General features: G+C 44.5%; 1 protein-coding gene across 1 annotated transcript in view; it reads left to right on the forward strand.

Moving 5' to 3' along the window:
- fibcd1a (fibrinogen C domain containing 1a) overlaps positions 1-12,964 on the forward strand; it is a 118,665-nt gene extending 105,701 nt beyond the window's left edge. The window contains exon 7 of the mRNA XM_076269814.1: positions 12,702-12,964. Within this exon, the coding sequence (XP_076125929.1) occupies positions 12,702-12,964 (263 nt within the window). The remainder of the gene's footprint in view (positions 1-12,701) is intronic.
- Positions 12,965-13,410: the final 446 nt, after the last annotated feature.

A 13,410-nucleotide genomic window follows, 5' to 3' on the forward strand; every position in this document is an offset into this window, starting at 1 on the left:
GAGACGCGTGAGTGCTGTGAGTGAGACGTGTGAGTGCTGCGAGTGAGACGCGTGAGTGCTGCGAGTGAGACGCGTGAGTGCTGTGAGTGAGACGTGTGAGTGAGACGCGTGAGTGAGACGTGTGAGTGCTGTGAGTGCTGCGAGTGAGACGCGTGAGTGCTGTGAGTGAGACGCGTGAGTGCTGTGAGTGCTGCGAGTGAGACGTGTGAGTGAGACGTGTGAGTGCTGTGAGTGAGACGTGTGAGTGCTGTGAGTGAGACGTGTGAGTGAGACGTGTGAGTGCTGTGAGTGCTGCGAGTGAGACGCGTGAGTGAGACGCGTGAGTGCTGTGAGTGAGACGCGTGAGTGCTGTGAGTGAGACGTGTGAGTGCTGTGAGTGAGACGCGTGAGTGCTGTGAGTGAGACGTGTGAGTGCTGCGAGTGAGACGCGTGAGTGTTGCGAGTGAGACGCGTGAGTGCTGTGAGTGAGACGCGTGAGTGCTGCGAGTGAGACGTGTGAGTGCTGCGAGTGAGACGCGTGAGTGCTGCGAGTGAGACGTGTGAGTGAGACGTGTGAGTGAGACGCGTGAGTGCTGCGAGTGAGACGCGTGAGTGCTGTGAGTGAGACGTGTGAGTGAGACGCGTGAGTGCTGTGAGTGAGACGTGTGAGTGAGACGTGTGAGTGCTGTGAGTGAGACGTGTGAGTGCTGCGAGTGAGACGCGTGAGTGCTGTGAGTGAGACGTGTGAGTGAGACGCGTGAGTGCTGTGAGTGAGACGTGTGAGTGAGACGCGTGAGTGCTGTGAGTGAGACGTGTGAGTGCTGTGAGTGAGACGTGTGAGTGCTGTGAGTGAGACGTGTGAGTGCTGCGAGTGAGACGCGTGAGTGTGGCCGCTGTGTCTTTTTTCACTGCTTTCTCTACCTTTACTTACTTTTATATTTTTTTCTTTGTTTGGGTGGTTTGGTTTGGGTTTAAGGTTAAGGTTGGGTGGGTTGCTGTGAGTAGTTCGCTCCGTTTGCTACTTATACCGAGGCGTCTGCCCCCACCTGGGAGCATGGCGGCCTTAGGTACAGGAGTGTTTGGGTCCTTAACACGGCGACATGCCATTAAAATAACAGCTAATGCCAGCGTTGAAGAATGTAGCTTGGCTGTTGGTGAGATGGTCGTTCACGACAAAATCCTTTCCGCGGCTCGTATGAACAGGGCTGTTGTTTTGTTTCTCGAGACGGTAGAGTTGGCAAATGATGTGATTGAAAGGGGAGTAGTAATTGATGGTGTTTTCACCCCAGTGCTACCTTTATCATCACCCTCTAAAAAACTAATTATTTCCAACATTCCGCCCTTTATTAAAGATGAAATCCTAATTGAATCTCTTTCCCGTCATGGCAAATTAGTATCACCGATAAGGAAGATAGCGATTTCAAGTAGCAATCCACTCCTTAAGCATATTGTGTCGTTCAGACGTCAGGTGCATATGATATTAAAGGATATAGATTTTACTCTGAATGTGCCCGTAGAGGGTTTTCATTATTTGGTGTATGTGTCCTCCTGTCAAATGAAGTGCTTTGGGTGCGGCCAGGTTGGCCACCTAGTGCGGGCTTGCCCAAACGGTACAGGCACTCCCGCTGAAGGCGAGGGCGAATCCAATAACGAACAGCCCCCCAGTATTAATGTTCCCAATGGAGAGGGTGCAGAAGCTAGTGGTGTTCAGGCAGAGGGAGGGGAGGAAAGTTCCTCTGCCGAGGTGAGCCTCCCGTGTGGGCCTACCCTTGCGGAGCCAGCAGGGGAATATGCAGCCCAGGCTGAACACGAAAGCGTAGATTTTTCCCAGAATAGCGTAGCAGGGGAAGATGATGATCTGACAGATGGGATTGATTCAGGGGACGAAGGTTCTCAAATGGAAGCTGAGGTTGAACCTGTTTTTAAAATGCCCCAACAAGGTCAAAAGCGAACACAAAGTGATGAGACCGTGAAGGCAAAAAAGAAACTTGCGCGAGGACAAAATAAACCCGCTTCGGTAGAAAGTGATTCTGACTGTAGTGTGGACTGTAGTTTGCGCATGAGCGGTTACCCTACTCAAGAATACACTGTGCAGGACATTAAAACATTTCTGAAAGAAACGAAGCATGTTAGAAATGTTCAGATCGACAGCTTTTTCCCTGATATTGAACAATTCATGGCCAGAACAAAGCAGTTCATTTCTGACGGGCTTTTTTCTAACCCTGATACACTTTTGGGTAAGGACGGTAAATCAAAGAAGGCAGCATGTCCCAAACAAGCAGCATCATGTGTTTAATCAGAGTCAAGCAGCATCATGTGTTTAATCAGAGTCAAGCAGCATCATGTGTTTAATTATGCAACTTATTTTTCTTTTTCTTTTTCATTTGTGTTTGATGGGTGATTTTGTGTAGCTTCCCTAAATATTAATGGGGCTAGGGATCCCTTGAAAAGAGCCCAGTTTCGACTCCTGTCACGTATTAAGCGTCTAGATGTCGTGCTCTTGCAAGAGACGACCAGCGATGCAAGGAACGCGACTGATTGGGCTCTAGAGTGGGAGGGTCTTTCTCTTTTGAGTCACAACTCCAACGTTAGTGGGGGAGTCGCATGTCTTTTTTCAAAGAGCTTTACTCCCATTTCTTATGAGGTGGTGGAAGTTATAGAGGGAAGATTGCTAAAAGTTAGAGCTGTCTTTGGGGATCGTGTTTTTGTTTTTGTTTGTGTCTATGCACCAACTACAGCAGCAGAAAGAGTGGCATTTTTAGAAACATTGTCTACTGTTTTAGCTAGATGCAATGGTGATGAATATTGTTTATTGGGGGGGATTTTAACTGCACAGAGCAGGACATGAACAGGAATCATGTTGAGCCGCATATGCTTTCACGCAGAAAGCTTAGTCAATGTATGCAGACACATGACCTAAGTGATGTGTGGAGGAATTTTCACATGGATCAAAGACAATATACTTGGACTCATGTCCATAGTAATATGATTTCCTTAGCAAGGCTTGACAGGTTTTACTGCTTTAAACATCATCTTAATATTTTTAAGAACTGTGCTATTACTCCTGTAAGCTATTCAGATCATAGTTTGGTTGTGTGCAGTGGGTTCCTGAGCTCAGTGAAGCCTAAGAGTGCTTATTGGCATTTCAACACCACCAACCCATGATAAGGAATTTAGAGATGTTTTTAAAGCTTTCTGGGATGGTTTTTGTGAATGCAAGGCATCTTTTATCTCCTTACAACAGTGGTGGGATTTTGGCAAATTACAAATCCAACAACTGTGTAAACAGTACACTCGAAATATCACAAGTGACAGAACCTGGTCAATTGAAATGTTGGAAGCAGAGTTAGTAGAAATTCAGAACTTGGCTTACTCTACTGGGGATCATGATGACATTGACAATTTGGCAACCAAGAAGGGCGCCTTATCTGAGCTGCTAGGTGTTAATGCACAAGGAGCGTTGGTCCGTTCACGTTTTCAGTGTGTGGATCAGATGGATGTGCCCTCAAAGTTTTTCTTTAGCTTGGAGAAGAAAAATGGCCAGAGGAAATGCATTCATTCTTTGCAATCTGAGTCTGGAACACTTTTGACCAGTGTGCATGATATTCAAAATAGAGCTGCACAGTTCTATAAAGATCTTTACGGGAGCGAACTAAGCGGAACTAAGCGGTGTACAGGCTTACAGTGTGTTCTTGAGGGGATTGCCTCAGGTTTCAGAGGAATCCTTGGCTGAACTTGATTCCGCTCTGACGTTGGAGGAACTGGAGAGGGCCCTTAAAGGTATGGAGTGTGGCAAGGCCCCTGGCCTGGATGGAATCCCCATAGACTTTTATAAGTCTTTTTGGTCTGAGGTGGGGGAGGATTTGCTTGCAGTGCTTAATGACAGTCTTGCTAAAGGACTTCTGCCCGTGAGCTGTCGTAGGGCAGTCCTCACGCTTCTACCTAAAAAGGGGGATCTCACTGATATAAAGTGCTGGAGACCCGTGTCGCTCCTGTGTAGTGACTATAAATTGCTGTCCAAAGCACTGGCTAACAGATTATGTAGGGTGATAGATCAGGTCATCCATCCGCACCAAACATACTGTATTCCCAGTAGATCAATTTTTGATAATGTTTCTTTAGTCCGTGATGTCATAGACATGGCTAAAATTTTGGGGCTTGATGTGGGTTTGGTCTCTTTAGACCAAGAGAAAGCTTTTGATAGGGTGGAGCACAGCTATCTTTGGGACACTTTATATGCCTTTGGATTCAGTGAAGGCTTCATTCAGAAGGTCAGGGTTCTGTACAATGTTGTGGAGAGTGTTCTCAAAGTCAATGGTGGTTTAGGTGCTCCTTTTAAAGTTGGCAGAGGGGTAAGGCAAGGCTCCCCTTTTTTCTGGTATGCTATACTCTTTAGCAATAGAGCCTCTTTTGCAGCAAATAAGACTAACTTTGAAGGGTGTATCTGTGCCTGGATGTAATGTACCTCTTCGGTTGTCAGCCTATGCTGATGACATAGTCTTTCTTATTAGTGGGGGAAGGGATATAGAGATGGTTGTTGACATTCTTAAGGTGTTTGAGTTACTCTCATCGGCCAAAGTTAATTGGTCAAAAAGTGAGGCTCTATTGCTGGGTCAATGGGTGGAGGGAGTGCCCAGTCTCCCAGATCATTTGAACTGGAGGAAAGATGTTTTCAAGTATTTGGGTGTTTTTCTGGGGAATGATAAAATTATGGAGAAGAATTGGGAGGGGGCAGTTGAGCGGATTAATGGAAGGCTTGAAAGATGGAAGTGGCTATTGTCAAAAATGTCATACAGGGGACGGGTACTTATCATTAACAATCTGGTAGCATCGTCCTTCTGGCATAGACTAGCCTGCGTAGACCCTCCACCTGACCTGTTGCAAAAAATTCAGTCTGTTTTGGGGAATTTTCTTTGGGATGGGCTGCATTGGATACCTCAATCTGTTCTGTTTTTGCCTAAGGATGAGGGGGGGCAGGGCCTCATACACTTGCATAGTAGGACTGCAGCTTTTAGACTGCAGTTTGTAAAAAGGCTCTTGACAGGGCCTACAAATGTTGCATGGAGGTGTTTGAGCTGTGCAATATTGAAAATGGGTGGGAATTTGGGGACAAATCCTTGTTTTTGATGAGACCAGATGCAATGGTGTGTTCAAATCTGCCACCATTTTATCGTAGTTGCTTGAAAGTTTGGGCCTTGTTTAATGTCAAAAGGTTTGGTCCTGCAGTCTCCTTATATTGACTCCTGAGAGAGCCTGTGGTTGGAGGTGCACGTCTGGATATCTCCTCAGCCAATTTCCCTTCGCTTCAGAAGATGCTGTGTGGTGCCAAGATCCTTCACTTTGAAAGATGTAGTTGACCGGACAGGGCCACACTTTGGGAATAGGAGGGGGCTTGCTGATTCCATGGGACTGAGGTCACTTCGGGTTGTGTCGCAGCTCCTGGAAAAATGGCGTGCTGCCTGCACCTTGGATGAAACTAAGCTACTTGTGGACTATTGTTCAGGGGTGTGTCGTCCTGACCAACTGGACCCTTTTCCTAGGCTGGTAATTTCACCCAATTTGGATGGGTGTACAGGTCCACTTTTAACATCTAGGAGCCCAAACACTATGTTGCTGAATATGGTCACGGGGAAACAGCTGTAACATGCCTGTGTAAAGGTGTTTAATAGGAAAGGTTTAGAGAGCAGGGCTGACACTCCCTGGAGCGCTGTTCTCAAACTGAATAGTGGGGTGAGGCCCGAATGGAGAGCACTGTACAAACCACCATTGGCTAAGAGAGTGGGTGACTTACAGTGGAGAATTCTTCATGGAGCAGTGGCTGTCAATGCTTTTGTTTCAGTGATAAACACAAATGCTAGTCAGGAATGTCCTTTCTGCTATCAAGGGGAAACTGTCTTTCATGCTTTTTCATTTTGTTTAAGGTTAAAACCTTTGTTTTGCACGCTACAAGGTTTATTTTGTGCTTTCAGTGAAGAGTTCTCCACAGAGATGTTTGTCCTTGGTTTTAAATATGTCAAAAAAAGACAAAATGTATGCAAACTTCTGAATTTTATCCTGAGGCAAGCCAAAATGGCTATTTATATCACAAGGAGGAATAAGGTGGAAAACCTACCAGGAACTAATGTTGTTGTTCTGTTTCCTGCCCTGGTTAAAGCCAGATTTTTGGTTGACTTCCGGTTTTATAAGTTAAGGCAAAATCTGGAAACCTTTGAGGAGGTGTGGTGTACCAAACAAGCACTTTGCACTGTGACTGAAAATGAATAGCTTTTTAGCCATCTTTTATAAAAATGGTTTTATTATCTTTTTCATATCTCTACTTTGTGATGACAAAGAGTGATTGATTGCCCTGTTTTTGGTTTTGTAAAACTGGAATAAAGTATGGTTTAAAATCTCTCTCGCTCTCTTTCTCTCTCTCTCTCTCTCTCTCTCTCTCTCTGTGTCTCAGCAGTGTGTTGTCCAGTAATAGATGTCTCCCATATGTTTTTAAGAAAAGATATGTAGATTAAAGGATTAAGGTATGGTAGTATGGTATTACTTGTAGTTATGACTGCTGTGTGTGTGTGTGTGTGTGTGTGTGTGTGTGTGCGTGTGTGCGTGTGTGTGTGTGTGTGTGTGTGTGTGTAAGGTGAGAGCTCTTACCTCTGTGCCGGTTCATCCAATTCAATCCTCTTTCCTCTCCACAGTGATGGATGTCTGAGTCCTGGAGAGAGGAGTTGAGCTGTGAGGTGTTATGTGCTGTCCCTTATTTCCTACTCTCCCTCTCTCTCTCTCTCCCTCTCTCTCTCTCTCTTCTTTCCATCCAGTCTTCCCTCCCTCTCTCTCTCTCCCTCTCTCTCTTTCTCATGTGGGGAGGGACTCTTGACCATTGTAGTGTCATATGATGTGGGGAGGGACTCTTGACCATTGCAGTGTCATATGATGTGGGGAGGGACTCTTGACCATTGCAGTGTCTCATGATGATAGCTGACAGCTAGGAGGGATTCCTGAGGAGGTGAGGTGAGCTCAGGTCTGTAGGCTCGCTCCTCTTTAGGGCTCCTCTGCTCCTCCTCTCCTCTCCTCTATAGCACTCCTCTGCTCCTCCTCTCCTCTCCTCTTTAGGGCTCCTCTGCTCCTCCTCTCCTCTCCTCTATAGCACTCCTCTGCTCCTCCTCTCCTCTCCTCTTTAGGGCTCCTCTGCTCCTCCTCTCCTCTCCTCTATAGCACTCCTCTGCTCCTCCTCTCCTCTCCTCTATAGCACTCCTCTGCTCCTCCTCTCCTCTATAGCACTCCTCTGCTCCTCCTCTCCTCTCCTCTATAGCGCTCCTCTGCTCCTCCTCTCCTCTATAGCACTCCTCTGCTCCTCCTCTCCTCTATAGCGCTCCTCTGCTCCTCACTCTGAGGATTAATGATTAAGTGATTAATGCTCCTCTGTGCCGCCGCTCTCGTCTCTGTTCACTCCTCCTCCTCTCCACATTGTGCCCAGTGAGGGTCACTTACGCTAGACGCTGGCACATTGTGCCCAGTGAGGGTCACTTACGCTAGACGTTGGCACATTGTGCCCAGTGAGGGTCACTTACGCTAGACGTTGGCACATGCAGAGCAGAGTGGAGTGCAGGACAAAAACAAGTTTTCTCTCTCTGCTCAATCTATCTCCTCCTCTCTCTCTCTCATTCTCTCTCTCCTCTCCTCTTTCTAATTCTCTCTCATTCTCTCTCCTCTCCTCTTTCTAATTCTCTCTCCTCTCTCTCTCATCTCTCTTATTATCTCTCCTTCTCTCTCTCCTCCTCTCTCTCATTGTCCTCTAATTCTTTCTCCTTCTCTTTCCTCTCTCTCCCTCATCCTCTCTCTCATTCTCTCTTTCTCCTCTTCTCTCTCTCCTCTCTCTCCCTCATTCTCTCTCTCCTCTTGCTTAACCTGCGTACACATTGCTGGTGATTCTCTTGTGACCTGTCGCTTGTTGAAATGATTTGCATTGCTGATTGTTATTTCACCTGTGGTCACTGGTGTCCATCCAACACTCGCTGGTCTCTCTCTCTCTCTCTCTCTCTCTATCTCTGTGGTCACTGGTGTTCAGGCGCGTAGCAAGCGTGGGGGATGTGGGTGTTATAACGTACACACTTTTGCTGGAACACGATTCTATCCCCCACACTTTTTGTCAGATTAAAATGAAAGTAAAATATGGAAATAAACGCTCCCGTAAAGAGTTGGAACCGTATCTACCATAACGCACACACAAAGAGACACAAATAGGTCTGTTGATTTTATTGAACGGTCATCCAGCCAATCACATCAAGTTAGCCAGTGAAGAACCTGACGGCTCTGATCAAATTCAAAGTGTGCATCTTTCAACATGTGCTGCTGCTGGGTCTGCATTATAACGTCTGCAGTGAGCAGATTTCAGATTTACAATATTGAAATGATAATTGTTACCGCATTATGCTAATTTAGTAAACCAAAATTCACTGTCTGACTGACAGTTTTTGTCACAATGTATAAATGCAGAGAGTCAAAGTGAAAGCAGGGGTGCGCGCACCAAGGCACTTGTTTGTGCAGAAAGACCTTTGGCTACTGTTCTCAGAGCATTATGCTTTCTCTGTCTATGATCTGCAGCTTTTCTCAAACTATGGGCCTCCTCAACAATTAACCTACTGGTCCACGTAGCCGCGAAATTAAGTTATGCCTGGTGCTTCACACGTCTGATCTGATTTCACTGTCAATGTGTGTGTCGTAGTGCTACGTCTTAAATACAATCGCGTTCCATTTAGAACATCTTATTTTGATCTTACAAACGGAGGCGTCAAGACACATTTGAGTTCTACATCTGAGAACTAAGATTTCCAGCATGTAGAACTCAAATAGAACCCTTAGAGCGCTCATGCAATGTGTGTGTCCCTGCAGCAAGTGAAACTGGAGGTAACGTGGGCTAGAAGCAACAATAGTTTAAACAACAACGTGGCTTTCTGTATCAATGGAAAAAGCATATAGACTGCTAATCATAATCTTTAAATTGACATTAATTAAGCTGGCTATATGCAACACAATTTATTTATATTCCCTTTGTTTGGGTAGACTTCAAACGTTTTTGAATTTGAGCTTACAGTTCTGTCACTATTCTGTGTCCTTTACATTTATTTAATAGGTATTAGTGATACCTCGAAATTAGGCTGCTGTTTGTTAGGGCAATTTATTGTAGCCTGCTAACCCATATGCACAAAACATAATTTCTGAAATGATTTTTTGATTTATAACATGAGATATGTCTCCATGTAGGGTAGTGTCAAATAGTGAAGTGATAGGTAGATCATGTAGGCCTACATGTCACATGAGCCACACATATGAGGGGCGCTGCTTGTTCTGTCCCTCCCAAAATGCATTAAAATGGTGTGTTTAGCAATCAGAATTTCTATTTCTATCTATAATTTTTTTCGGGGTAGAAACTGCCGGACACCAATATAGTCCGCACTCGCTGGTCTCTCGTCACTGGTGTCCAGAGTGGGCCTTCACTGTGTGGATAGATCTGCTCTGGCCATGCTCCAGTGAGGATCAGTGTGTGTGTGTGTGTGTGTGTGTGTGTGTGTGTGTGTGTGTGTGTGTGTGTGTGTGTCTGCTCTGGCCATGCTCCAGTGAGGATCAGTGTCTAGTCATTGCATCCTAATGGGCATAGACTTTGGATTTTTCAACCATGGTGGTATTGACCGCTATAGGATTGCTATACATTCTACTTGCCACTGGTGTACGTTGATATTTATGCCTTTCCCCAAACTCTAATGACAGTACAGAAACAGTGTCTTTGCATATAGTGAACACAGCTGCGCATTCTTCTTGCTCCGGTTTCAATGATTGGATGTTTCCTGGTGTTGATACTCTGTCTGAGGGTGCTTGTGTGTGTGTGTGTGTGTGTTTCCTGGTGTTGATACTAGTGTTCACGCTGCTACAGACACTTCAGAAGGGGCTCTGGTGTAAGTTCCCTTCTGAAGTCGGACTTGTCCACCCCTGACATCTCTCTCTCTCATTGTTTCTGTAACTCTCTCTCGCTTTGGAAGGTTAGGGTCGTCTGGAATGTCATATGAAATTGGTCATGATAGACAGATGCTTTTTTAAAGTGAGAGGGAGAGCTAGAATACTGCGTATCTTATGCACTGTTCAAAAGAGTATCAAAACTATACTGTTCAAAAGAGTATCAATACCATACTGTTCAAAAGAGTATTTATACTATACTGTTCAAAAGAGTATTGTAGCGATCTCACCCTCAGACAAGATTCACCTTTGGCCAGGCCGGCCATTTATTGGAACAGGAAGACTCGGACGTACACAGACAACTACATAGGGCAACACAGGGGTAGTCTCAGCCGCACATGCTACACACAATAAGGGTTTACCACACACATCAACACGAGGATAAACACATGAGGTACAACTAAAGAGACTAACACGCTAACAAATACACAACATGGTAAACGTCAGAGGTGGGACCAAGTCACTGTTTGGCAAGTCCCAAGTAAGTCCCAAGTCTTAACAGTCAAGTCCAAGTCAAGTCCCAAGTAAAAGCAGAGAAGGGCAAGTCGAGTCCAAGTCCAAGTCACATCAAAGCCAAGTCGAGTCCAAGTCCAAGTCCCAATCTCTTTCAAGTCCTGAACAAGTCATCAGGTACTCTTCACTTAATAATGCCATTATTAGACTATCGATCATAATTTTAGCACTTCCATCTAATCCACAGTATTTTTTTTATAAATACAGATTAAAATATGTTCAATGTTTCTGTCTTGTAATCTTTTACGAAATATGACATACGAAATACCTGTGTAATATACATATGTGCATACCTGAGTAATCTGTACAAAACGGATAGCTACATGACACTCAGCACAGCTGCAAATATATATATATTGTTTTTCCAAATTGCGGAGCCCACTGTAAGGATGAGTAATAATTTGACTGATGGCAGTTCACTGCGCTAGGATTTGCCTGCAAACTATTTATTAGGCTGTCTGCCAGTGGCGACTCATAAGGGAAGCCAAGGTCAACACTTCTATATTATTTAAGTAAAAGAAAATAATGACAGTAATTTTGTTTTAAAGTATTAATTTCTTAAGAAATACTACACATTTGATGCTGTTTATCTCATTTGTAAATTGTGCACTGTCACTTTAAGCCCATTGTGTGCCACTGTCCACACGTTCTCATAATGATCTTTTTTTACCAGCTCCATTCAATTATAGCCTATGGCTAGTCCTCAAACTCAAACATTTGTGCCACATGTATAGCACAATATTAACAATGATAAGCATGATATTAAGTTGGCACAAATAGCTTTCATTCCTTTGGAAAAAGAAGCATGTATGACATGATGCTCGCTTGACATTTTCTGTTTGCAATTAAAAGTTAATTATGAGCCTGGTAGCCAGTAGCCACCTAGCTACAGTAGCTGAGTGGAATGTGTTAAATAAATCATAGGATACTTCAAGACTCACCAGTTCCATTACACAAAGGCAAAGACAACTCTTCATATTCTTGTCCACTTTCCAAATCACAGTGAGTGCTGCTAGTATGTCATAGTGACCTGGATCTCATAGTTTATAACAGTAGGCTAGTGAGAACCGGATAAATTCGCAATCTCCTCTAATCTCATATTTGTTGACTTCACGATTTCCTTTTATACGTTTCTTATATTTAAAACAAGTAATCAATCATCATTAACAATGACAAGCCAGCTGGAAACTACTAGTTTTCTCTCCCTCTCGTGCATGCTTAGATGCGTTCTCAAATAGGCTAGCATAAGTTCAAGTTGGATCTTAATGGAGAGGACTCGAAAAGTATCATCTTTATGTAACATGCTGTTGGAGCATTTTGACATGAAACGTTCTCTAACAAGAGTGCAAATCAGTTTGCATTAAAGCTACTAGTGATTGGCTAAATGTTGGTCCTTCCTCTGTCTCTTGGTGCCCTACACACAGTGTGTAACGCGTGTGGGGGTAGCCGCAGCACTGACCTGTGCTCTGGCCGCTTGTCTCCGCTATTTTTTTATTTTATTTTTTTTTTAGTCGCGGAGGGAAAGCGTCTCTGGGGTGACTGGTCCACGATCAGGACATTTAGTTTTTGATTCGAGACATGTCAAGTCATCACAAGTCAAAGAGGCAAAGTCCGAGTCAAGTCTCGAGTGAATAGTATTCAAGTCCAAGTCGAGTCGCAAGTCATGCCGAATTTTATCAAGTCAAGTCTGAAGTCATTAAAATCATGACTCGAGTCTGACTCGAGTCCAAGTCATGTGACTCGAGTCCACATGTCTGGTAAACGTAACTACAACTATTATAACCGACATTACACATTCTAGCATTCACTCGCACTGCATTCTGGGAGACACTCATTCAACGTTAGACATGTACATCCACCGACGCTACAGTATCAATACCATACTGTTCAAAAGAGTATTTATACTATACTGTTCAAAAGAGTATTTATACTATACTGTTCAAAAGAGTATTTATACTATACTGTTCAAAAGAGTATCAAAACTATACTGTTCAAAAGAGTATCAATACCATACTGTTCAAAAGAGTATTTATACTATACTGTTCAAAAGAGTATCAGTGCTATACTGTTCATAGGGGAGTTTAATGCTGCTTCTGTTTTATTGGTATAATCATGTCAGAACATTATTTAAAATAAACAAGTTCTTAATCTTTCTCTCTTTCTCGTTTTCTCTCTCTCTCTCTCTCTTTCGTTCTCTCTCTCTCTCTCTGCAGGTGACTCTCTGCTCAAGCACAACGGCATGAAGTTCACCACCAAGGACGTGGACAACGACCACTCGGAGAACAACTGCGCCGCCTTCTACCAGGGCGCCTGGTGGTACCGCAACTGCCACACGTCCAACCTAAACGGCCAGTACCTGCGCGGGCAGCACACGTCCTACGCCGACGGCATCGAGTGGTCCTCCTGGACCGGCTGGCAGTACTCGCTCAAGTTCACCGAGATGAAGATCCGCCCCACCAGGGAGGACAACCAGTGAGCCCGGCCGACCGACCGACCGACCAACCACAGGACGAGGAGAGGGAGAAGAGGAGGAGAGAGAAGTGGACGAAGGGAGACGTACGACAAACAAACCCCTCTGTGTGTGATCTAGTGTGAGAGACACTAACACTGACAACGAGAGAACTTTACGGACGATGATGATTTAGTAGCCTCTATACCATGTGACCCTCGCTCTGTTCCGACCCTCCTGATCCTATCCCAGGATTCCTTAACCTCCGCCCGCCCCCGGTCAGACCCTGTGGTCATGTCGTTGTGTTTTCGTGCTCGAGCCGATTTTAAAAGGCAGCTCTCTGCTCTCACTCTCTTGGTCATGTCTTTAAATATTATGAAGACGCATTTCAGCTTTTTGTCCTTAACAAATGTGTTTTTTGTTTGTGTGTTTGTTTGGTTTTTTTGAAGAAAAAAAGTAAAAAATATAATGAA

The sequence above is a fragment of the Alosa pseudoharengus genome, unplaced genomic scaffold (assembly GCF_046254945.1).
Source record: "Alosa pseudoharengus isolate Yale_2024_CS ecotype anadromous, Long Island Sound unplaced genomic scaffold, YU_APseudo_1.1 YU_APseudo_1.1_scf_6, whole genome shotgun sequence".
Classification (NCBI taxonomy): domain Eukaryota; kingdom Metazoa; phylum Chordata; class Actinopteri; order Clupeiformes; family Clupeidae; genus Alosa; species Alosa pseudoharengus.